General features: G+C 43.1%; 2 protein-coding genes and 1 non-coding gene across 5 annotated transcripts in view; all 3 read left to right on the top strand.

Annotated features, from left to right (window-relative positions):
* Positions 1-7,130: 7,130 nt before the first annotated feature.
* On the top strand, positions 7,131-20,425 carry Znf286a (zinc finger protein 286A). Of its 2 annotated transcripts, XM_038327649.1 has the most exons (6): positions 7,131-7,261; positions 7,568-7,733; positions 8,628-8,713; positions 12,722-12,836; positions 14,085-14,177; positions 17,471-20,425. In XM_038327649.1, the coding sequence occupies exons 2-6, from the start codon at positions 7,637-7,639 to the stop codon at positions 18,700-18,702; spliced, it is 1,623 nt and encodes a 540-aa protein (XP_038183577.1). In that variant the 5' UTR covers positions 7,131-7,261; positions 7,568-7,636; the 3' UTR covers positions 18,703-20,425. The 2 variants fall into 2 exon arrangements, with proteins under 2 accessions (XP_038183577.1, XP_038183578.1); XM_038327650.1 differs by lacking the exon at positions 7,131-7,261 and having other exon boundaries at positions 7,605-7,733; positions 8,642-8,713.
* Positions 14,147-26,267, top strand: part of Znf624 (zinc finger protein 624) — a 34,750-nt gene continuing 22,629 nt past the window's right edge. Inside the window, exon 1 of one of the 2 annotated variants that reach the window (XM_038327648.1) lies at positions 14,147-14,177. The gene's annotated coding sequence lies outside the window, so the exon portion shown is untranslated. Of the gene's footprint in view, positions 14,178-18,680; positions 18,726-26,267 lie in introns of those variants that run through there. The other variant, XM_038327647.1, reaches the window with a different exon arrangement.
* LOC119813843 lies at positions 23,159-23,285 on the top strand. Its single transcript, XR_005285289.1, has one exon.

A 26,267-nucleotide genomic window follows, 5' to 3' on the forward strand; every position in this document is an offset into this window, starting at 1 on the left:
GGGAGATGGACTGCTTCATCACAATTGTCACCCATAGTTGGAGACGAAGATGAGATCAGAGGGTCCTCTGCGTCGCAGAAGGGGAAGGAGTACCAGCAAGCTCCAGCAGATGATGGTGGAGTTACTGGGTAATGAACCAACATATCGGTCCCTCAGCTGGTATTGCTGCGACAGCATCGTGGTAAAGTTGATGGACAAAAAGGATTCCTCTGGCTTCTCACCTAAGTATTACTCTACACTAGCAGATGCAAGCCACTGGGAGGAACAATACTGCAGGCCAAGGAAGTAGAGGTGACATTACTGGAGTCTACAGAAATCTATGGTGCCAAGGACTCAGCCATCACCTGTATGAAAAGACGGGGTAAGGAACTCAGAAGGCCTTTGGGGGCAGCACGAGGGTCTCCAGTTCTGCACTGTATTCTGGACAGAAGAGTCAACCTCAGGGCGTTCATGAGGTCGCCTGGTAATGGGTCCTGTGGCCATTCAGAATGAGTCTAAACACTGTGGGCTTCTGGTCAGTGTTAGATTTAATGTTTTATGCTGGGGTCCCTTAGCTTTCAAGTTGAAAGGCAGAGAAATGATCCAGCAGTGCTCTCCTCAGGGGGCGTCCCTGCTCCGTGTGGTACTTTGGGGCTACTGGGGCAAGCTAAGGACTACCCACCACTCTCTCCTGCATGGCATACTTCACCCATTGATGCTGTCTTATTGAAGTAATGTACACAAAAATGTCACACACCATTGTACTTATTAAGCCAATTAAGAGTCTAATAACGATGCTGGATGGTAGTGACATATGCCTTTAATCCCAGAACTCAAGATGCAGAAGCAGGTGGATTTCTGTTTGTTCAATGCCAGTCTGTTTTAAGAAAGTGAGTTCATGACAGCCAAAGCTGTTACACAGAGAAACCTTGTCTCAAAAAAAAGAAGAAAATAATAAGAAAAAATTGTATAAGAAGCCATTTATTTTTGTCTAGCAACCAAGATCAGGCTAATGCCTCAGAAAGACTCTTGGTACAGAAGCTTGGGGGGTACAGAGGTTTTAAAGGCTAAAGACCACACAGACCGTAATTACATCTATCTTAGATGAGGGTCAGGGTAACTTTGCAACATTTGTTTTGTCAGAACATAGTATTGATAACAGATATCATAGTATTTATATTCAGTTATCTTAGTTTATGTTTAGTTTGTACAAACATTAATTATTTGGGTTATACATCTCCTGTAGACAGAAGTTTCTGTCCCGCCCAGTCCTGCAGTCATTCAGTCCCTAAGAAACACACAGAGGCTTATATTAATTATAAGCTGTTTGGACTATTAGTTCAGGCTTACCATTAACTAGCTCTTAAAACTTAAATTATCCATAATTCTTATCTATGTTTAGCCGTGTGGCTTGGTATCTTTTCTCAGTAAGGCATTTTCATCTTGCTTCCTCTGTGTCTGGCTGATGACTATGTCTCTGCCTTTCCTCTGCCCAGAATTCTCCTAGTCTGATCGCCCTGCCTATACTTCTTGCCTGGCTCCTGGTCAATCAGCATTTTATTAAACCAATATGAGTGACAAATCTTTACAGTGTACAAGAGCATTATCACTCGGCAAGTACCACAGTCAGACTTATGGAAAATCCCAAATGAGTTGCCAAGACTGACATGGCTGTTTGGGATGGGGTGGAGTAGAGTGTTGAGACATGTCCAAGCAGTCACAAAAATAGAACCAGGACAAGATGGTGTGACCTTCGTCACTTTGTTTCCCCCATTTATTTTATTTACTTTCAAACTGGCTAGAGGGTAAATATTGGGTCCTGAGGATAAGTAGCTTAGTTGAGTCAATCTTTGTCTTATAATTTTTAAAAAGCAATTTATTAAACTGGCCTCACAGCAAGTCCTACACAAAGGAAGACTATAGCGCTAGCGAGAGCAGTGAGGAGGGTTGTGAGTCATGGGTTCCAATCAATCTGGAGTACCAGGAGTTATTTGACTCATGCACCTATTGTCTTCTATCTAGGTTATCCCTAATCTTTTGTGAAGTCTCTTACATAAGTCCTGATTTGTTAGCATAGAAGCAACAAGCTTCACATAGATCCCACACCACCCCATCTCTTGGCATAAAGATCAAGTCTAAACCTTCCTAGTTTGGGTTTTAATTTTGTTTTTTATTTTGTTTTGTTTTTCCAGTCAAGGTCTCTCTTTGTCGCCCTAGCTGCCCTAGAACACACTATGTAGACCTAGCTGGCTTCAAACTGCCTTTGCCTCCCAAGTGCTGGGATTAAAGGCATATGCCACCCCTTAGTTCTTGCTGGTTTGGGAAGACTACTTCTGCCAAGGACTCTACTTGGGCATGAAGTGAGTATCAACAGAAAACCAAAGATGTCTAATGTCTACATTCATCTGTTTTAGGCCCTCTTCTCCTCTGATTTGGGCCAGAGTGTGTAAGGCAGAGGTTCTTGCCACTTCCGTCCCTACCAATCCTGGGAAGAGGAATGGGGTGGCCCTCCTATGCTTCCAGTAGGGTTGCCTGAAAGGGAATAAAAAAAAAAAACTGGTCCCTTCTAATCCAGAATGCATAATGGTGGTTTCTGGATGAAGACAGGCACAGCAGTTGGAGATCACAGCTGTAGGGTTCTGTTTCCTGACAGAGTAAGAAGAACAGGCCTTTAAAGAGATGCAGCAATCTTAAGCCATTTCAGATTGGATGTAATTTAGGAGGTCGTGGTCAGACACTGCAGGAATCCAAGTAGGGGTGGAGTTAGTTACCATAATCCCAGGAGTTGCTAAACCTGGGTCTGCAGATGCAGAGGATTTAGGCTCCTGTTAGACAGGGATGGTGGGAAGGCAACTAGAGACTTATCCAATTGAGATATCTAACCAAGAGGGCATAGAAGATAAGGTTTTGTGTGCTCTGTAAGATAAGACAACATCCCTTGGCCATTTGCCCCCTGTAGGAGGGTCTCCACATTGTGAGGGACTGTCACTGTCAGACCCTAGCCTAAAGTGAACTTTTCAGTGTCCCTTACTAGTGCAATGGTTTCAGCTATGGCTTTCAAATAGAATGGTCAGTCTAAAGCCACCAGATCCAAACACTTATATGCTATGAGCCTCCATCAAGGTCCCAGGATCTGAGCTGACACCCTTTGTGAGCCCTTGAGTCTCATGAATGAAAAGGTGAGACAGTTGGGGGACATCTCATAGAATGAACCCTGGGGCTAGGGCTAGGATCTGCTTTATTTCTTAAAAACGCAGCTCCTCTGCCTGCCTCTGTCCAGTTTAAAGACTTTAAAGTCTCCTGTGACAGAACAAAGAGGCTGGCTATTTGGACAAACTCTGGAATCCAGAGTTGGAGCCTGCTGGCTCCAGAAATTCCTATACCTGCTAGTTAGTTTGGGATGTAGAGAACTAGAGGATGTCTTCCTTCTGGGTGGCACCGAGTGTTCACCTACCTTGCACAAGCTTGTGCCCCAGATAAGAAACTTCCATCTGGCAAAGCTGGGAATTCTTCACAGAGACTCAATGGCCTAATGTCTAGAGCAGCTGGAGCAGGTTTCTCTCAAACAGGTGGTTGTGTTAGTTACTACCAGAAAGGAATCTTCTGCATACTGGAAAGAGTGGAGCCAGGGTGGGACACTCTGCACCCTATCAAGTCTTTCTGAAACATTTCCCCCCAAAGAGCATACAGGAAGTTTTAAACCCTTGGGGTAGTTGCGTCAGGTTAGCTGACTTACCTCACAGGACATTGGGTATGTTCAAATGCAAATATGGGCTGGTTCACCAGCACCAGGAAAATGGAAAACAAAATATCCTTAATGTCCAGTCCTGTAGAGACCTGGTGATCTGATGGGAGGAGACTGAGCAAAGTTTATGGGTTTGGAATAGTAGGATGAATGGTCTTAGTCTGTTTACTAACCTCCCAGAGATCCTGGACTGGGAGGTCCCAACTTAAGGAGCAGGAAAGGCGTATTTCAGGTTGGCTGGCATAGGGAAGGATGTTTGTTTCCAACAACCTTCTGATAGGAGGAGCAGTTCCTGGTCTAGCCTTTTGGTTCACGAAGTATTGCAGGATGCTTAGGAGTGTAACTGTAGTCAAAAGACTTGCCACAATGGATGGGTGGTGTGCCACCAAGCCCAGAGGATTTGTCTCCGTCCATACCATAGGAAACTGTCGTTGCAGGTTCCAGAGCAGGCTTCCAGGACCTGTGTTTGCCTCTGCTGCGGAGTCTGGAAGGACTAGGAGATATTCTTCAGATAGAAAGGCAGTTAAGCTGGTAGATAGGTGCAAAGGAAATTCTAGTCTCCTGGAGAGTAAAGGTGATGGTTCTACTTATTTTTTTTTTAAATCTCGGGCTAGAGAGATGGCTCAGAAGTTAAGAGCATTGACTGCTCTTCCAAAGGTCCTGAGTTCAATTCCTAGCAACCACATGGTGGCTCCCAGCCATCTATAATGAGATCTGGTTCCCTCTTCTGGTTTGCAAACATACATGGAAGAAATGTTGTATACATAATAATTTTTTTTAAAAAAAAAATCTCTACCCAGAAGGGGAAAGGGACCATCTGGAACCACTACAAAGAAGTGTCTCTTGTTTGTGGCCCAAACTAACTGTCCTTTCAGGTGTAAGGTGGTAGTTCCTAACTGTGCCAGTGGCTCCCTGAAACACTTTCTTTTTATTTGTAAATGGCCGCATCAGAGTTCTTAAAAACAGAAGCCTCTGTCCCTGTATCTACCAAGAACTTAACTGGAGAACCGCCTACTGATGCTTCAACCAAGGGCTCTGGAGGCCTAAGAGAACAGAGCCCTGGTTCCTTCATTCTGATTTGTTGTCCAGCTCCCTTTTGAGATCAGGAAGGTCAGTGCTTTCTTAGGTTTGGAATGGCTCAGATATTGGTTCCTCCAGTGTCCCTTTTCCTTACATGGATCCCTTTCCAGTGCAGGGTTCCCTATTTTCCCCACTTTTTGTTTTGGGGTGTGTCTCTTCTCTGGGTAAGAGCAGTTTGGAGCTCATAGTGTGTTGGCTGGAATGCAGCCATCATGATTTTTTTCTGTCTATGTGTGACTTGATCAGTGGTCATAGCTACTTGTTTTTGTCTCTCAGTATCTCAGTTACAGAAAACCCTTTTGGCCACCTCTGTGAGCTAGGAGGTATTCATTTCAGCTAAGCCCTCTAACTTTTGTAGCAGGTATCAGGAGCAGACTGAGTTACAAAAACCAAATTTAATACCCTGCTATTCTCTGGAGTCAGTGGGTGAAAAGGCGTGAAAATTAATACCCTGCTATTCTCTGGAGTCAGTGGGTGAAAGCCTTCCTGTAATCACTGGAGAAACACCCCCAGGAGATTCCTCCAGTCCACGGAGAATCTCAGTTGCCTTAGACAAATTAGTGGGTGTTCGATCTGAACCCCAAATTCCAGACATAAGATAGCAGCAAAAAGGGATCAAGTCTTGAGAACTGGTGGACATCTTGTAAGTGTTGCAGCTCGGATGGAAAGGTATCCCTGGCCGTCGGGAACCAAGCAATACCATAAAGTCACTGCAAGCATTACCGCTTTGCACCTACGGAAGAGTTATAGCTCTATGCTGCCCTGGCAAAAGTCGTTACAGCTGACACTCCAGGGAGCGTGGCATCACACAACAAACTTCACTCAAGAGATTTATTGGAAGGGAACAATCCAGGAGGGGGGCTGCCTCTGCTATCATGAGAACCAGCAGAAATCTGAACAGAATACAGGGTTTATATGGGGAGGGGAGGCGGCAGAGTTTTCTAGGGTGGTTTGGGATTGGTGAATTTTTTGTGGTCTGTTTCTGGGGCAAGCTCAGGGATTGGTGGTATTCTTTGCCTTGTACCTGGTCTTGGGGTCAAGTCAGGGCCAGGTTGTTCTTTCTCTAGGCATTTTACCCTACGCATATTAGGGTCCCAATCAGGGCATTTGGTTGGTGAGGCTTCTTCAAAACTGTACAGCCTCTCAGCTCCCATCAGTACCAGCAGCCAAGGACAAAAGGCCTTCTATGCCTCTGCCCCTCGTTTGAGGTCCACTGAAGTCAATAGAGTCAATCACCCTAGGTGAGGTAGTGGAAAAAGAGAACAAATTCTAGGAGAAAAGTCAGGGCTTGGGATTTTTTTTTTTTTCAGAGAAAGAAGGGTCGAGGGTTTTGTAGTTATATAGATCTAAAGGAAAAAGGAGACAGATTAGGAAGGGCCATTGCCTCCCTCTCAGTCCCCTCTCTCCTTGAATTTTCCTCTGACTCAGGAAGGAGAGGGCTTCTCCCAATGGAAAGACAAAGGCTGGGTCTAAGGCCTCTAGAGCACAAAGGGACTTCAAGCAGAAGGCCACTGAGGATGAAGTGGAGGAAATGGGGTGTCTTCATCAGAAGGGATAGTGATGGTCGTAGAGAAGAGGTGGAGGAGAAAGGGAGTGGGGGTACAAGAAAGGAGGTGGGGAAGAGGATAGAGGGCGTAGCGGAAATAGAAATGAACAAACTGTGTAGTAAATATAACAATAGGATCTGGCGATTAGATGGTGAGAACCAATAGTTGGTTATATTGATTCTGGCAGATGCAAAAGATGCATTCGCAGGAAATGCACCCACTGAGGTGGGGCTGTTTAGCCATGTTAAATTGGAAGTGGGTAGGTTAGTTCCACAGCAGAAGTGGCTTAACCATGATCCCTTGAGAAACCAACTTTTTTTTAAATAAATGCTGAAGTTTTTTTTTTTTTCTTGCAAAGAACTTACTGCTCAAGTGTGTGGAAACGGGCTCAATATTTTGAATCCTGCTCATATGAGTTTTTAGGATTGCAAATAGTCTCTTGATACAAGACCATGGGAATGAATGAGTGTACAACCAGGATCCTGATCTAAAACTACAGCTTTCATACAGCTTGAAGACAAAGGATGAGTTTGCAGAAGGCAAAACCATGGCTAAATACCATATACGCATGCCTACAGTAAAGAAATTTGGGCTGAAGCTGCACAGAGGTGACTGTACAGACAAGGCGCATAGACAGCCACCGAGCTCGCCTCTCCCAGGTCCCACTTTCGGGTAACTGTGGAACCTAACCACAGACGATGCACCCTTTTCTCTCGCGAGAGAGAGGAATCCCGCTTTGCCGCTGAGCCACGCGTGGTCCCACCTGTCAAGAAACGGGGCGGGGGTCCTGCCTGCGCGCAGGAGCTTCTGGGAGTCGTAGTTTCTGGTCTTGCCCCGCAGAATATCACGCATGCGCGACTCGGAACTAACCCGAGAAGTTCGTAGCCTTTTGTCAGGCCCGGGATGGGAGGTGAGTTGCTTGGTGGGATGCTACTGTCCTCTGTTTGCCTCGGCGGTGGTCCAGTGGTGGATCCACGTCCGATAGAACTGGACTTCACAGTTCTTGAGCTTCGTCCCCTCCCCGCCCCATGCGCCGGCCGGCATCGCTCGCTACTGATCCCCGGGTGCAGACAGGAGCAGCGGGAGGTGCTGGGTGCGAGGCGCGGTTGTCTGTACCCTGTGCCACCTCTCAGGTGCTTGGTCCCGCAAGAACAGCTCCAGGCTCCAGGAATAGGCATGCGAGGACCCTATTCAGGATGCTTTCCCTGGTTTCCAGATCCCAACGTGATCCGAGCGACGCTCTCTGCAGAGCCTCAGAGGGAAGAAGCTCTTCGAGGCTCCGTTGATGCCTGATTGTGAGAACCAGAGACGAGTGAAGCTTGGGGACATTGAAGAGGTGGTGATCGTGGAGATGGATTTGGTTGAAGTGCCCCAGAAAAGAGGTAGAGTTGCTCATGGATTGGTACTGAATCGTGGAAAAAAAGAAAGTTGAATTCTTCCCTTTGAAGGGAAAGCCCACCTTTGCCTCGAGTTAGGTGGTTCTTTGAAAAAGAGGGCGGCTTGTCAACACTGTCTCGAGGATTAGTGGGCTCTGAGAAGTTGCCGCAGTTGTGAGGGTCAGTCCCCATCCACTTAATGGGTGCACAATAGAATGCACTGGGGACAGTGGGGACATTATCGAACTTTAGGCACAAGTTCTTCTAAATTACTGTCCCATCCTGGTTTCCATCATGGATACAAAAATTCAGCTTTGTAATTAACAAAAATATTTTCCACACCAGTTATCCCACTTTATCCACACAGTTAACCGTACGCTCTCACAGATAACTCAGAAAGTGTTTGACAGGCACAGAAGTATGGGGCTGGCATCAACACTACTAGACCAGTGTATCTTGAACTTTAGTCTATGACCTTCTGTGCCAGAATTCCCTTCAAGGGTGCTTGTCGGATTTTGAGATGTCACCTCAAACTCAACCAATCATAATTTAGAGGTGAGATTTAGCAGTCTCCATCTTAAGTAAGTTTTAAGAGAATTAAAAAAAAAAAAAAACATGATTCTGCTTCGAAGATTTTAAGTAGAGTGTGATGGGAACTTACTTATTCTACTTTGTAGTCCAGAGAGTTCTGGTTTCTGGGATGTATAGAGCAACTGGATTTAAGCGCAGAGAAGCCTAGTCCCTGGGCATACCCCACTGTACTGCAAAGTAACAGTTTGTTTGGATCCCTGCAGTCTTTGTTAGCAGGGAGTGCATGTGGTGTGATGAAGGGGATCTTAGATTGTAGTCTAGGTAACGAGATGGGTCTAGACCCTGTCACTGCTGCCTGCTTGCCCTTAGCTCTGTCTTCCCAGGACTCCCTTCTTCCCCACGAGAAGAGTGCAGAAGGAGAAGTGGACGCTCTGAGACTCACAGCCAAGTCCCAGGTGAGTCTCCACGGGTTAAGAGTCAGCTCCATCTTGATTCTCAGAGTACAGGTGCACTCCCCTTTTGATGTGGGATTTCTTTGTCCACAAAGCCCATCTAGAGACCTGAGTTCTAATTCCAAGAGACTAATGCACTCAGTAGGAAACACTTCCTGCTTGCTCATAGGTGCCTCTCTTCTCCATCTCCATTGTCTCTCTAAGGCAGGTGGGCCACATTTCTCCCCGCTTCCCCGCTATGCTAATTTCTATATTTGGTCATGTGGAAAGCTATTTTAAGGGAACAGTACACACATTTCTGTATGGGAAACAGCACACATGTGACGGTAAGTGGGAACTTAGGAAATATGTTAAATGCTGAAGTGATTAGAATAATAATACATACTTAATAATAATACATACTCAGTTGAAACTTATACTGGAAGAAGAAAGGCTCTGAAGACTTCAAAGCTCAGGGTTAGGAAACGGTCCTCCCTGGGGAGGAATCTGGAGCATTAGGTCTAGTTTCCTCCCGCTTTGAAGGAGTAGGTCTCCCGCTTCCTATTATTATTGTGTCCCTCCCACAAAGAGCAAGTGTGTCAAGGGAGAACTACAGGATACACAGTGGGTGGTGGTTACACTAATTACTGTGCTCATTTTGCATTATTCTACAGCCCAGAGATTCCTCTCAGCCTCTGCTGGATGCTAATGCTTATAGAAATGACCTGTGGCCCTGTTTATACGTTTCTCAGCTGCCCTGTGAGTCTCGCAGACTTTACCAACCCAAGAGACTTCAGTGGAGGCAGCAGATTCTCATCTTAAACTGGCTTGTGCAAAGAGAGGTCTTTATTGACCAACACAACTGAGTGCAAGGAAAGGAAAGGATTTAGGCTATAACACGGAGAGCTGGCTTGTCCATTTTGTTAACCTCTCTCGAAAACTCTACAGGGTTTGCTCTTCAACAGGCTTTTCTTCTGGTGCCCTCATCAGACAGGCGTAGGCTTGCATCGTCAGGGTCGAAGGCTAGCTGTTCCCCTAGTGCTGGGATGAGTTCTAGCAGCGTAGGTCTTTCCTACACCATTGCTGGCCTTGGCCAGAAGAAATTGTGGAGTATACCAGTGCACACATAAGTAGACACATTCCAGCCCTGACTCCAACAGATCGGTTCTACCCTGCTCGCCACAGGGTTGAGGGGCTCAGCACAGAGACAGATACGAAAAGAAGGGCGGACAGGTGATGCGTTTCATTATCTTGATACTAGATTAAAGACTGTTGTATCATCAGAGTGGGTTGTCTTTTATGGTTATTTTTTAAGACTTTCTTTTTTATTTTTACTATATTTTATTTAATGCTAATATTGGAACTTTTGTGTTCAGATCTGGGTTGATTAAGTTTTTTAAAACTTTTCTTACTAGGTTTAGAAAATATGTATATTAGTTTTAGCTTAATGAGTAGCACAGAATATAGAAATATATAGTTATGATAACTCTCCTCCCCAAATCAGCCCCTCACCTCTTTCTACAGAAAATCTCTGTGTGATGTGTATTTTTCTATATTTTGCTGAGTTTAGAGTACTGACTCCAGAGGACTCGGGGTGCACTGTATTTTCCCCCTTTCCCTCCCTGTTTCCACCCGTGCGGTGTTCTGGGTAACCTACTTTGTAAATGGGATTTACCGCTCTTAACAATATTAATAGCTTTTAGCAAGATCCTTTTATAAGGAATTTTGCTCCCCTCAGTCAGTATGCAGTGCTGTTTTTCCTGCTGAGCTTTTCCTGTCTTACATAAAACCGTTTTCATTTTTGCTGTTCTGGTTTGTTTTGTTTTGTTTTGTTTTTCCATTGAACTGACGAGTGGTTAATTTCCACTGAGTGTAGTGAGGTGTTGCGGGCTGCGTTCCCACCGCCCGGCTCCCAGCCACCGGCTAGCTTATACCCCGAAACAACAACACACAAATTGTACTCTTTTAAATACTGCCTGGCCCATATTAGTTTCAGCCTCTTTTTGTCTAATTCTCACATCTCTTGCTTTAACCCATATCTAATAATCTGTGTAACACCATGAATGGTGTCTTACCGGGAAATATTCAGCATCTCTGACCTGGCGGCTGGCTTCATCGCATCTCTCTCTGAGAGGAGAGGCAAGGCAGTCTGCCTAACTTAGGAGAGGCGTGGCATCTGACTGAGCCTTCTACCTCAACTGAGTGTTGAGCTCTGTGTACCTAGATTCTAGGATCAAGATCACTTTTTTTATGAAGTCTTTTCTATTTTGTGGCTGTTTGGGGCGGGGGGAGGGGGTCGGGTTTGCCTGTTATGTCCTTTTCAAACATGATTCCTTTATTTCTAAAATCTCGGATTATTTTTGAAAACTTTACTTTGAGAAAAACCTAGAAAAGGTTACAAACAACAAATAACATGGAGATCTCTCATCTCCATTTCATCCAAGCTCCAGAAGTTAACATTTTACTCTTGTATTGATCTCGTTTCTGGAATTGAGACATCAATGTTGGCATAATACAGTGACCTTTGGCCTTTCCCAGATTTCCCAGCTGTCTTATTTTTCTGTATATAAAAGTTCTGCTTCTGTCTTTTAATTCTCTTTCTGAGTTTGTTCGTGTTCTTTATTATGATTTGCATGCTGTTCTCATGTATTTACATATTTTGAAACCACAGGAAACATGTTTAAAATCTAAGACATTTCAGGAGTGCTGTGCATCCCCAGAGTTTCTAGCCATTTAGCATTGGACTTTGCATTTTGTTTCTTTATTTTTTATGTTCCAATAGAGTTTTACAATTTTCATCAGGCATAGCTTTATTCCTATTTGGGAATTTACTAAAATCTACTTTGTTGGTGTTTGCAAATGCTTCATGGATGTTTAAATAGAAGGTGCCTTATGTCCAATTAAGCATTTGTTACACATTCATTTCAGCAAACCTGGAATGTTGTTCCCATTCTCTGTGGCTTTGCTTCAAGGGGCACACTCAATTCCAATATGTAGCCATCACTCTCCCCTTTTTTTGTAATGTCACGGAGATGTAATCTTATGACATTTTTATAACTACTTTTGAATTACATCTGTAACCTTAATCAGTTTATCACATTTCCTAATTGAATGTCCTTTATCTTGAATTAATTGCAAATTTAGCTGGATTTGCTGTTCACTGCCAGTTTTTTTTTTCATTCTCTGACCTCTCTGTTTGCAACCTCTGTATTGTAATTCTTCCGAAGATTATGCCATGTTTTGTGTTTATTAAAGACATAGGGGAAGTATGCAGATATTCTTTTTTTTCTCAGTGCTTATAGCCTAATTTTGACAGGAAAATGTCTCTCAGTGGTGGAAACGGTCTTGTTTCTACTGAGTCTCACGGGGTGCCTGGTATTCAGTGAAAGTGCACAGACTGGGATCTCAGCACCCTTAGAAAGCCCCTCACTTGTCTCAGTGAGCGTATCTTGTCCATCAGGGACAGAATGAAAGGAAGGGGCTCTGTTTAGTCAGCCTTCTCTAGAAGAACAGAACTGATAGAGTGAATATATATAAGGGGGATTTGTTAGCGTGGCTTACAGACTGGTCCAGCTAGTCCAACAATGGCTTCCTCCTGACAGAAAGTCCAAGAATCCAGTAGTTCTTCAGTCCATGAAGATTGGCGTCTCAGCTGGTCTTCAGTAGATGTCAGGGTCCCAAAGAAGTGGACTCTACTACCAGTGAAGGAATGCCTCAGCAGCAGGCCATTTAGCTTGCTGGTGAGAATGAGGACAAGCAGGCGAGAAGCAGAAGCCTCCTTCTCCCTTGTTCTTATGTCGGCCGCCACGAGAAAGCGTGGTCCAGATTTAGGGTGGATCTTCTGACCTGAGAGATCTGGACGTAAGGTGGGGCTTCCTACATCACATGATCCAGTTAACTAAGAATCCCTCACAGGTGTGCCCAGCTGCTTGGGTTTATAGTTAACTCTAGCTGTAGTCAAGTTGACAAGCAAGGAGAGCCATCACAGGTATCAACCACAAGGTGATGAACAAAAGTCTATTTGTGTCTTAGGAAACCATGACATTCAAGGATGTGGCCATGGACTTTACGCCAGAGGAGTGGGGGAAACTGGATCCTGCACACAGGGACGTGATGCTGGAGAACTACAGGAACCTGGTCTCGCTTTGTAAGAACAGCTTCTTCCCGTGGCTCTGAAATCCGCTCATGGGGCTGACATGACTTCGTGAAAATGAAATGCTTTAACGAGCCTTTGGTTTTCATTTAGAAGTCATAAAGTGTTTCTTTTTGGCATAGAGGAAGAAAGTGTATTGTTTTGCTGGAGGCTGAGAATTGAATCTGAGCCTTGCGGAGGCTGAGCGTGCCCACTGCCACTGAGCTTTGTCCCACCCCATTCCTGTCCTAGGTCGTTGATGAGATGTTTGGGCTTCTTATTTGTCAAGATTCAGTGGCAGCCTAATGTACACTGGCTTCACTGGGAGGAACTTAGGGAAACAAAGGTGTCAGTGGGATTTGATTTGTTTGTTTAAAGTCAACTAGCTTGTCTTTGCGGTTGTATCTATTAATTTAGGATACCCCTATGTGGCCGAGATGGCATCAGCAGCTGGGGGCGGAGGGTGGGGGGGACGGTTATGTTATTCTTCCAGTTAGAGAGCTGAGCAAAGTTATACTTTGATTTTGAAAATCCAACTAATGGGCATATATCCATCAGATAAACAGCATAGGGCAAAGAGGCGGTGCTTGTGGCCCATTTTGAATTACAGGCTGTGGTGGCCAATGTCAAACCCTATGTACTAAATCAAAATTTTAGTAATTGAAAAAGAAAGAAAAAAGACTATTAAAAACCTGGGGGGGGGGGGAGGGCTGGAGAGATGGCTCAGAGGTTAAGAGCATTGCCTGCTCTTCCAAAGGTCCTGAGTTCAATTCCCAGCAACCACATGATGGCTCACAACCATCTGTAATGGGGTCTGGTGCCCTCTTCTGGCCAGCAGGCATACACACAGACAGAATATTGTATCCATAATAAATAAATAATTATTTTTTTAAAAAAAGATAAAAACTGTAGTTCAACAGCCACAATTTTGGGGTGCTGCTAAAGTCCCATATTATACATATTCTTTTCTGAAGTGAAGATTAATCTGCAGTGTTGATCTATGACCCCCCCGCAAACAATAAGGAAATTGAGAGACTTTCTGTTCCTTTACCACAGACGAATTTGCCTTTATAAACTCAGTTTAACTTTGCACCAGTCTTAGACTCTTGCAGATATTCTAAGCCCCGTTGAGAGGTCCTTCCTCCCTCACTCCAGATGCGGCATCTTGTCCAGATGAAGGCATGGAACTAAATTCCAGCAGACATCTCTGTACCCACCATATTTCATTCAATTTACTCTCTTCCTCTCCTTTCTAATAAACAGGGCTTCCCGTCTCGAAGCCTGATAACTGTAATTTGGATGATGGAGCAGAACTATTGAAGCTCGAGCAAAAGCCTCCCAAAGGCCGTCACTCAGGTAGGTGAGCCCACAGGGCGCCTCAGTCCCGCAGAAGAGCAACCGAATAGCACTTTGCAGAGCTTGAGAGTGAGTATTAGAGATGCCTACGCACCTTGATTTTCAAAATATTTTAAAATTTGAAGCTTTTAAATATGTAAGTCAAAATAAAATAATACAGCCCCCACCAAAATGAAAATTGTTTTCACTTTCCATTCTTTTCTTCTTTCCTTTTTATTTCAGCAGTAAAATGCATAAAAGCATTATAATGTTTATGTGAATCTTTACAAGTTGAACACATTCACGTCAAGAAAACACTAATCGCCTGAGAAGTGCCATGTGCCCAATGTGTCATCACCATTCTCCCTCGGGTGGCCTTCTCCCAACGTGTAACACCGTAGTTAGTTTTGATTGTTATGGGACCTCATTTAAATGGAATCACCGTACATTCTTTTGAGACGGGCTTCCTTCTCTGAGCTTTCACAGTGAGATCCATCCATGTTGTGGCATGCTGAGATGAGTTTGTTCTCAGTGCTGGGTAGCCTTTCGTTATTGCAGTTTGCCCATTCTTCTAAAGACAGGTATTTGGATAGTGTGCAGTTTCGGTTGTATGAAAACTGCTTCTGTATACATTCTTTCACATGTCTTTTTGTGAACACATATATGTGTTTTGGTGTGTGTGTAATATAGATATTGCCAAAGAGGGTTTACAAAAATCTTTCCAGTTATATTTCCATTGAGAGAAGTTACAATCTCTAGTTTTTCCGTGCACTTACCAACACTTAATATTATCTGTATTTATTCTAGCCATTCCTGAGGCTATGTGATGTCTTTTGCTTTTAAAAAAAAATAAAAAATTTTAGAGATTCAGATAAAGTCCTCTCATCGCCTCATTTTCTAGAAGTAACCACTTTGTCTTGAAGTTGGTGTGACTCTTCTTGTATTTGCATGTACAGGTACATATATGCACACACGCATGAACATTAAAATGTGTATATTTTTACAATTTTTCTTCTGTAATCTATTTGGAAGCTCCAGCATTTCACTTTGTTAACAATATATATTAGTATGTCGTGAATTGTATATATTTCTTTTAAATAGCTTGGCGTAGGTGCGTCGTGTGAATAAACTGGGCAGTTAGTCTCTCCCTTTGGCCCTTGCAGAGTTGCATGACCGTTATTCCTCGTGTTCCTCTTGAGAGCTGACATTAAAGTAGATGTCCACTTTGGGGCCTTCTTAACAAGCCCCAAATTTAGGATATTAAACTTTTAAATTTTAAATTTTAAGGTCAGATTTACTGATTTCTATTTTTCAGTTATGGGGTTGGAGCCCAAAGCCTTGTGGAGGCTAGGCAAGCATCACCATAGGGGCTAGAACGATGGCTCAGCAGCTGAAGTAGGGACCGCTCTTGTTGAGGACCTGGGCAGGATTTTCAGCACCCATCAGGCAGCTGGCAACCGCCTATTACTCCAGCTCCAGGAGATCAAAAGCCTCTGGCCACTGTGGGCATCCAACTCACACATACACGCCACATATATACACACATACATAATTAAAGATAAATTTTTTAAAAATGTTTATTTTTACTTAATGTGTATGAGTGTGGGCCTGGCTAGAGTGTTGGATCCCCTCGTACTGGAGTTATAGCGTGTTAGGAGCCTCCTGTGGGTGTTGGGAACTGAACCTGGGTCTTCTACCACAGCAGCAAGTGCCCTTAACCACTGAGTCCTCTCCAGCCCCAGCAGTTACTAATTCTTTGTTTTATAGACAGGGTTTCTATGTGTAATCGTTCTGTCTTAGAACTCACATTGTAGACCAGGTTGGCCTTGGACTCAAAAAAATCCGCCTGCCTCTGCCCTCTGAGTGCTGGGATTAAAGGCGTGTCCCACCACACCTGGCTAAATCCTCACTAATTTTAAGTTTGTTTTTCGTGACTTGTCATACCAGTGTCAGAAAGATACTCTGAATTTTATTATAAAATAATCAAGTTTTATTGTGCAGGTATTTATTTTTGTAAATGATGTGAAGTGGATTTTTTTCATGCTTACAGCCTATAGTCCAGCATCATTGATTGAGTAATCATTTATCAGCGATTTGTAATGCTACCTTTTGGTAAACCTAATTGTAGTCAGATGTTCCTTTGAGCCACCAGCTCACAAATAATGACATGGAGACTTATTATTAATTATGAAAGCTTGGCCTTAGCTTAGGCTTTTACCCAATTAATGCTTATGACTTAAATTAACCTGTTTTATTAATCGACATTCTGCCACATGACTCTGTTACTTCCCCGCTGTACCATACATCCAACTTCGTCAGTGTCTTGCTGGCCAAGATTCACCCATCATTCCTCTCTCTCCCAGGAAATCCCACCTATTCTCTCAACTAACTACTGGCCATTCCGCTCTTTGTTAAACCAATCACCGTGACATATTGTTGGGAGCTGTGAACCCCCAGATCCTGAATTTCTTGTAAACAACTTGTTTTTCACTGCTCTGAGTGCCTGCAGCTGCTCTGAGCACGAGACCCTCAGGAGTTCCTGATGGCGGGGGAATGGTTTCTGGTGCGTTTGTCTGGGGCGTGGCTAGCCCTATATAAGCTGCCCCTGGACACAATAAAGGGGGCATTCTTGGGGCATTCCTGTTTCAAGGATGACCTGTATCCCTGTCTGTGTGTGTGTGTGTGTTTGTGTGTCTCAAATCTCCAGCCCCTTGCCCAGTTCACTAACTGTATGGAGGCGCATAGAGCGCAGACAGGCGTCGTGCACTACAACACATCGTCACACAGTGTAAGGGAATATTCCACAACACCCAGTTCCCTTATATATGTTTGAATTTCTTTCTAGGCTAATTTGTCAGTATGGTCCAGTATCATACTGTTCTAATCACTCTACTGAATAGTGTTTATGATAGCATAGTATTATACTATTATGCTACATATCATTAAATGAACATATATTTAATTATACATATCTTTGTATGTGGTTTCCTAGATGTTGTGATAGAAGGTATTCTATAACGTGGTTTTTACTCTCCATATCTAATGTACTCATTGCCTGCTCCTTATGGACACATTTTTCATCATTTTCCCTCTTATATTTCTGATCATCTTTCCCCCATCTGATTCTCATGGATAAAGTCTATTAACTTTCATATTTATTTCCCTCATTTTTCAAAAACCATTCAATAAGAGTGTCAGCTCTACTAATTCCACACAAGCATTCTTTCGTCTTCATTAATTCTCACCTGTTATAGACCTGTGTTTTTGTTAAGCCCAGAAAACACAGAAAATTTGCATTTGCAATGTCTTTTCAGATGTGGAAATTAGACCTGAAAGCAAGGATTCAACTTCAGTGCAAGAGTTTTCCACAGAAGAATCAAACCAGGTTACAAGAGCAGAAAAACGGACAGGAAATACCGTTTCTGACTGCAGCTTGGAAACAGCTCGTGATGGAGAACACTGGGTAGAGCGTCAGCAAGGAAGCCAGAAAAAGCACTTACGACAAATGTTCGCTCACCTGAACTCACTCCCTGTGGAAAAGCATCGCGAACAGGATGTCTACTGGGGAAATGACAGTCAGAAGTCTCTCCTGATTGCCGAGGAGAGAGTTCCCCAAGGGCCCTATGACTTTCAGACACTTAGGAAAAGACTGAGGCAGAAATCGAGCTTAATGAAAAAGCAGAGAGCTTCTAAGGAGAAAAAGCCTCATAAATGCAGTGACTGTGGTGAGCTCTTCACGTACCACTCCGTCCTCATTCGACACCAGCGCGTTCACACTGGGGAGAAACCCTACACCTGCGGTGAATGTGCCAAGTCCTTTAGCCACAGAGCCAATCTAACTAAGCACCAGAGAACTCACTCCAGAATTCTCTTCGAGTGCCGTGAATGCAAGAAAACCTTCCTGGAAAGCTCATCCCTCGCTGTCCATCAGCGAGTTCACGTTGGTGAAAGACCGTACGAGTGCAGCGAGTGCGGGAAAGGTTTTAACCGGAGCACACACCTCGCCCAGCATCAGCTGATTCACACTGGGGTGAAGCCTTATGAATGTAACGAATGCGATAAAGCTTTCATTCATTCGTCGGCACTCATCAAACATCAAAGAACTCATACTGGAGAGAAGCCCTATAAGTGTCAGGAGTGTGGGAAAGCCTTTAGTCATTGCTCATCCCTTACGAAGCACCAGAGAGTTCACACGGGAGAAAAGCCCTATGAGTGTAGCGAGTGTGGGAAAACGTTCAGTCAGAGCACGCACCTCGTTCAGCACCAGAGAATTCACACTGGAGAGAAGCCCTATGAATGTCATGAATGTGGGAAAACCTTTAGCCGGAGCTCAAATTTTGCTAAGCATCAAAGAATTCATGTTGGAAAGAAGCCCTACAAGTGTGGAGAGTGCGGGAAAGCCTTCATTCACTCGTCAGCTCTGATTCAACACCAGAGAACTCACACTGGAGAGAGACCATTCAGATGTAACGAATGTGGGAAGAGCTTTAAGTGCAGTTCATCCCTCATACGACATCAAAGAATTCACACTGAAGAGCAACCCTGAAAACTTACTGTCTGTTAAGAAATGTAAGTCGGCTTTATCACTGAGTTTAATATTTGAATATTTAAGTAGAAGGTTCATAATAAGACCCTTGGGAACTTTTGTATATGTAAATGATTTCACATGTCCAGTGTATAAATTTGAACATCAGATAATGAAAACCTCTGGATCCAGGTCTCAAATTTTTTTATTCCCAGTTTTCCAAATACCCAATATTTTAAAAATTCTGGCTATAGATCTCAAATTTTTTATTTCCAAAATTTCAAATACCCTGTTCTTTTTTGATTCAAGACATGTTTGGGAGACAATAATGATGTGGTCCTTAGAAAGAGCAGGGCCTGCTGGAGCCTTTCATTTAGTAAGGAAATCTTATTTTGTAGATTAGGCTTGAGACTTAACAGCCTTATCCTTGGGAAGACACAGTCATTGCTCTGAACTCGGAGAGACACATGCTATAGTTTTCTTAAGAGAGTAATTTCTGTGTTAGAAAGGAAAGGTTGAGAGGTGAAAGTTGCTTAGGATTCCACCCCTTACAAAATGCTGTCTAATTTGATGAACATAACTAAAATGTTTTATAATCGGTTCTAAGTTAGGTTTACATGAAGAATATTGGCCATTGATTCTCATGAATCACAGTGTTATCGCTTTGTTTTGAAGATTCGTTTTCTAGTTCCCTTTGAGTTACCCTAAAGTACTTAATGGATCAGACTCTTCACTCTTGTTTGCCAGAATCCTCTCTGCCCATCTTGGCACTGATGGGGCACTCGTTTTTTATAATCAGATCATCAGGGAGAGTTCGTTCCTCTACCTTATTTAGCTTTCTGTGAACTATGCTCTGTCACTTTTAGAAAACTCCCTCAAGTGTATTGTAATTTGAATATATCTGAAAAGTTGATAGGGGTCAATGCATTATTTTATTTGGGGTCCCAGTCAAGAAGAGAGCTGAAGGAACTGTGAGGCTCCGTGGCGTACTTTCCTGTCAAGTATGGGAAAAGCTCACAGGCCAAGCCTGAAGTGACTGACCTGAAGATAAACATCTTTCTTCCTTCCACTTATCTGGAGTTCATGTTTTACTCGCGTTCTTTTGTTATTCTTCCATACATTGGTTGGTCTTTATTCCTGACCTCTTAAGTAAACATGGCATGACATCGTATTGATCTGTTAGTATGACAGAGGTGACCAAAAGCCAGTGAGAGGATGGGAAACAAACGAAAGCTCAAATAAGTGTTTAGTAAAACAATAACACAATATCAGTTTTTCATTATTCTAGTCTGTATTGCAAGTTATATAAGAAGAAAATATAGAAAAACTATAGGAAAAAAGTAGTCACTGTATCTTAGTGTCTCATCTCTTGGGTCCTCCCCTTCCAGTCCATGCTCTTGCCTCCCCACTATTATGCATTTCACTACACTTTGCATATTATGACTAAGAGAAGCTAGGGGCTACTTTCAAGAAGTGGTAGTAGCGGAAAGAACTGTCTGATGGGTGAATGGAGTATAAATTCGGTAGTGACGGAAATCTCGGGAAGTACGGGGAAAGGGCTCTTCATAAAGACATTTTGGAATGAACAGAAACTCACTTGAGGAGGGTAAGTTGGGTGGAAAGGCTTAGTGTCTGTCTTAGGGTTTCTACTGCTGTGATAAAACACCATGACCAAAAGCAACTTGGGGAGGAAAGGGTTTATTTGGTTTCACTGCCACATCATAGTAGTATCATTGAAGGAAGTCAGGACAGGAGCTCAAAAACAGTAGGATCCTGGAGGCGGGAGCTGATGCAGTTGTCATGGAGGGGGATGCTTACTGGCTTGCTCTCATGGCTTTCTTTGCTCAACCTGCTTTCTTATAGAACCCAGAACCTCCTGTCCAGGGATGGCACCAACCACAGAGAGCTGTGCCCTCCCCCATCGATCACTAATTAAGAAACTTTCTTACAGCTGGATCTTATGGAGGCATTTTCTCAGTTGAGGTTCCCTCCTTTCAGATGACCCTAACTTGTGTCAAGTTGACATAAAACCAGCCAGTGCAGGGTCTGAAGTCAGGAGAATGGCTGACTCAGGAAAGATGCTTGACTCTTTTGTTACTTTAGTTGGTATAGTATCTATAAGAGCACGATTTAGAAAACTAGGTCTGGAATTCTTGACAGAGCCTAGCCACCGCCTATTTTAATAAATCATATTGATTTCTATAAATCAAATTCATTTCTATAAGTCATTCATGTCTATAAATCAAATTCAACTACACTCAGTGTTTCCATGTTGTCTGGCTGCTTTTGTGTGAGACGTCAGAATGGAGTGGCTGCTCAGAGGTTGTCCGCTGTCGCCAATTTCATAAACATGAGGTGCTATAGACAACAGATCTGTACCTTATGACCCAAGAGAAAATTCAAACCCAGGCTTGAAACTTTGTACCAGAGACCAAGGCACCAGCATGTTTGGGTCTGGTGAGGGGCTACTTCCTTGTTCACAGAAGGCACCTCATCCTCACAGGATGAGGGAAGAATTGTTGTCTCCAGCTGCTTCTAAGAATACCGATTCTCTTAACAAGAACTCTGCTGCCATGATCCAGTCATCTCCCAGAGCTAAAATACCAACATTTGAGTTGTGGAAGCACATATTTTGTCCACAGCGGATCATTTCCGAAATCTTGGAGCATTTGCTGTTTGACTCTTTACAAAAATGTTTCCTAGCCCTATACTAGCTCACCCGTGTCAGGGAGTCAGGTAGAGAGTTAAAACCAATAAGAAATCAGATGAAGTAGAGAAGTCGTAATGGTGGCAAATTTGCCCTTCACTCAGGAATGAAGACATTCTACATACCCCCCTAGGCCAGACCAATAAGAGTAGAACAAATGAACACACCCATTGCAACTGCCCAGGAGCTCAGCAGCCCTATCTAGTTGATTTGTACAGGATATTGAGAACAGTAAAATGGGGAAGTAAATGCATTGAAATATTCCCAATCTTAGGATGTTACTATATATCGCTAACAGAATTTTTCCATTATTAAGACATTTTCGGTATCCTCAAAGCGTAAATGAAACAATTCAATGGGTGGCCAAAGTCTGACTAGTGAGATAAGACCAATGTGAGCCTTTCAAAGTCGAGTCTGATTTCTCCCATTCTCAGTTAGCAAATGTGTGATCTCAAAAAACTATATTACATAAACAAGATGACGGTACTTATAAAGGGCCTAGTACACATTAAGTAACTAGACAACCCCACCACCATGTCCTCCCAGTTGCTCATGTGTGCTATCAAGCCCTTTCATTCTTTATTTACATAAACACGACTTATTACATATTTTAAGTACATTTTTTAATGAAGTAGCTGTGTATCAGTCAGAACGAATTGCTTAGTACATCTCATGACTCTTGGTTTGCTGACTTAGGTGTGCCCATGCTGCTCTCTGACCCATCTTACAGTGATGCTTCAATAGCTCTGGTTTTGCTTCCATTCTTGATTTTCTTGAGACATTGCAGAAACCGCCATCTTCCCTTTTGAATATCATTAAGCGGGATCCATCTTATGTTTCCATGGGCTCAAGTGTGCAGCTTAAATCACACTTAGGGGTCTGCTTTAAGTTAGTTCCTTGGAGAACTCTGGTCCTTCGTATTTCAGTGTTTGCCCCTTTTATGCCTTATATTCAGTCTAACTACATATTTGTATTCGAATATGCATCTTGGAAGTTTTATTTATTTCATTTTCAATGTCTTGATACTTATAAACTGAATTTGACTGTTCTAATGCCTGTTGATAAACATGCTGTTTCTATACGTATCGTCAGAAGCTTGTATACGATATTTTAAAGTTTATGTTAAAATGTAAAGGAAGGCCAAGCATAAACATTTTCATATCATTCAAGAAACCAGTTACATTGTTTATTTGAACTTCACAACTTCCGGGGGAATCAAATCAGGATACCCCTCAGCAAGCCATACGTCTGCAAGAAGATCACGGGGTAAAGGAAAGGAGTTTCTACCAAACAGATACAGTGCCACTCACCTAGCGTGAGTAAAGGAAAGGAGAGAGGAGTTTTCTGGAAACCATAGCTACAGTAGGCTTTGCACGGTAAAACCAATTTAGGGAATCAGGCAATCGATGGCCTGACGTCAGTCCCAGCACTCAAACACGTAAAATGTCAACTATGACAGTATACCCGTGTCACCCCAGTGCTGGGGAGACAGGCTGGATAGTTCCTGGGGGGCTGTTGGCTAGCCAGCCCACCCAAATCAGTGAACTCCAGGCTCAGCAAGAGAAAGCCTATCTCAAAAATTAAGGTGGAGAATGACTGAGGAGGACACTTGGCATTGCTCTCTGGCCACCAGCACACATAGATCCGTGCCCACGCCTGTGCCTGAACACACCCAAGGTTTAGTGTTACGGTTTTAATTACATCTAACTTGAGGAAGCTAATGTCACCAATTCAGAATATAAAACTTATCGCATAAAATCACCAGCTGTAACTGGAAGGCCAGGAAGGCTGAGTCTGATGAAGCAGGACTTGGCTGATATACTCCTCCTAGACAAACAGGTGGAGAGAGCAGCCGATCCTGGAGAAAACCACAGGGTTGACCTACGACCCAACATTTTCCAGCACTCTCGGTACTGTTCTTTTTAAATTAAACATCAGTTGAAGAGAAGTGGGTATGCTCTTGCAACACTGTAAAAAAAAAAAAAACTATACATATTTGTCAGGTAACTAGTGTGGTTATCAAGTCTTTCAGAGTTGTTATTTTTTTTCATATGTATTTTTCACTTTTAACAAAACAGAAACTCTCAAGGTGGGAGCTCTATGCCCATGTTTTCTCATTTTCTCTTCTGTCTTAGACTCTACTGCTGTGATAAAACATGACCAAAAGCAACGTGGAGAGGAAAGGGTTTATGTCGGCCTTGGTGTACCAATCACACTCTATCAGAAAGAGAGATCAGATTAGGAACTCAAGGAAGGAACCTGAAGGCAGGAACTGATGCAGAGGCCATGGAGGAGTACTGCTTACTGGCTTCCTCCCCATGCTTTCTTTGCTCGGCCTTCTTTCTTGTGCTGCTCAGGACCACCCACTCCGGGGTGGCACCACTCCCTGTGGGGTGGGCCCACAAGCCATTAGTCAAGAAAATATTCCACAGACCACTCTGGAGGCATTTTCTCAGTTGATTTTCCCTCTTCCCAATGACACTAGCCTGCATCAAGTTGACATTAAAATTAGCCACAATACCTTCTTTATTTAATTCCTTTAAGGATTTACCTGGATCATTTGGAGCCACAGGAGCTACCCTTACCATAAGTTTTATTGGCAAGATGTGGGGAGGGTCTATTCCCTTGTGGTCATACATATAACATGGTATTCATAGGCTTCTGTATAATTTGATTGCTGTTGTCAAGTAATTAGATATTTTCACCATATGATGCCTTTATTCTGAGATAATCTGCCTTAAGATTATGCTGATTTATATCCACCCACTTGGGACTCAGCCTTTTGGTGTGGGTCCAGGATTCCCATAATTTTTCCCTGCTGCCCCTTTCAGCTTTTCCTGCAGGCCCATCTCCATTCCTATGTGACTCTCACTCAACTGCAGAACCACACTCTGCCAGGGACTCACAAGTGCCTGGGACCCAGACAGGTGACCTTTGCCATCCTTCCTCTTCTCCATTCTAGTCTCTCTGGACTTAGCATTCTCCCTACCTGAAGTCTGCCCACCTGAGCCCCTCTTCCTAGCTCCATCCCCTTGGACCCTGGCCTCTTGATGCAGACCCAGGGTCTCTCTAGTCCTTCCCTGACACCCCTTTCAGCCTTTCCTCTTAGCCCATTTCCATTCTTTTGTAATGTACATAACGGCTCTTTACCAGAGAACCCACAGCCCCCACACTTGCCTAGGACCCAGAGTGGACAGCAGCAACCAAATAGCAGAACACCCACCTAACAAAGAAAAGACTAGATATCTACATCAAGAAATACTTCAGACATAACTCCACATGCCTAGATGCCAACGCAAAAACAATACCATGAACAACCAATACAATACGCCTCCTCCAGGCTGAAAAGAGGAGGACCCAGAGGACCAGGTTCAATTCCCAGCACCCACATGGCAATTTACAAATGTAACTCCAGTTCTGGGGGCTCTGAAACCTTTACACTAATGCACATAAAATAAATAGGTTAGGCAATATACCTCCCTCAGTGGCCAGCAATATATTGTAATATCCTGAAGAAAGTAATTTAGCTAAGCAATAGACAAGGACTTCAGAGTATCAATTATGAATACATTGAAGGACCTCAAAGAAGGGATAAATAAATGCCTGAATGAAGAACATTAAAACACAAAGATTTCAATGAAATAATGAAAAAAATTTAAGACATGAAAGTAGAATTCCACAAATTAAAATCCTTAAAGAAGACACAACTGAAATAAAACTGGAAATGAAAAATGCAGAAGTCAAATAAAAATCAAGAAGTAAGGCTCACTGGCAGATTAAAAGACAGGCAAGAGAAAATTTCTGGTCTTGAAGACAAAGTAAAAGGAATGGATAGCTCAGTCAAAGAAAGTGTTATATGTAGAAAAAAAAATCCAGGCACAAAACATCCAGCAAATCTGGGACACTATGAAAAAAAACCTGCAAATAATATCTATAGAGAAAGAAGCAGCCCAGCCCAAAGGCACAGAAAATATATTTAACAAAACCAAGAAAATGTCTCCAATCCCAGGAAAGAGATGCTTTCCAAAGTATAAGAGGCTTATAGAACACCAAATAGATGGGACCAAAAAGAAATTTCTACAAAGCAATATATTACTAAATATACAGAACAAAGACTATTAAGAGCTTCAAGAGAAATGACCAACTCACATGAAAATTCAAGCAACACAACTTTTCAGTGGAGACTCTGAAAACCAGAAGGGTCTGGATGCTCTGAGAAACCACAGATGCCATCTCAGACTAATATACCCAGCCAAACTATCAATCACAACTGATGGAGAGAAAAAAAACTTTCATAGCTGTGTGGTAGCAGCACACGCCCTTAATCCCAGCACCCAGGAGGCAGAGGTAGGTGGATATCTGAGTTTGAGGCCAGCCTGGTCTACAGAGTTCCAGGACAGCCAGGGCTGTTACACAGAGAAACATCTTCAGAGAGTAGTGCTTGCTAAACAATAGCTGCTTGTAGAAGAATTTAAATAGATCTGCAACTGTACTCCGCACAAAAGCAACTACAAATGTCTCAAGAGCCTCAACATAGTACCAGATACCCTGAATCTGGTAGGAGAGAAATAGGGAATAGGCTTGAGCTAACTGGCACAGCAGGAATTTCTGAACAGGATACCAATAATCACAGTCATTAACGGTTAATAAATGGGACCTCATAAAGCTAAAAACAAGTCTGTACAGCAAAGGATACGATCATCTGGACAAAGAGGCAGCCTGAAGAATTGGAAAAACCTTACCAATTTATACATCAGATATTTAGCATTGAGAATATATAAAGAATTTTTTTAAAAAAAATCAGGCAAATTTTAAAATGGGGTGTAGAACTAGACAGTTCTCTAAAGACTGAAACATAAATGGCTGAGTGTGATAGTTT

This window comes from Arvicola amphibius, chromosome 4, assembly GCF_903992535.2.
Source record: "Arvicola amphibius chromosome 4, mArvAmp1.2, whole genome shotgun sequence".
In the NCBI taxonomy this organism is placed as follows: Eukaryota; Metazoa; Chordata; class Mammalia; order Rodentia; family Cricetidae; genus Arvicola; species Arvicola amphibius.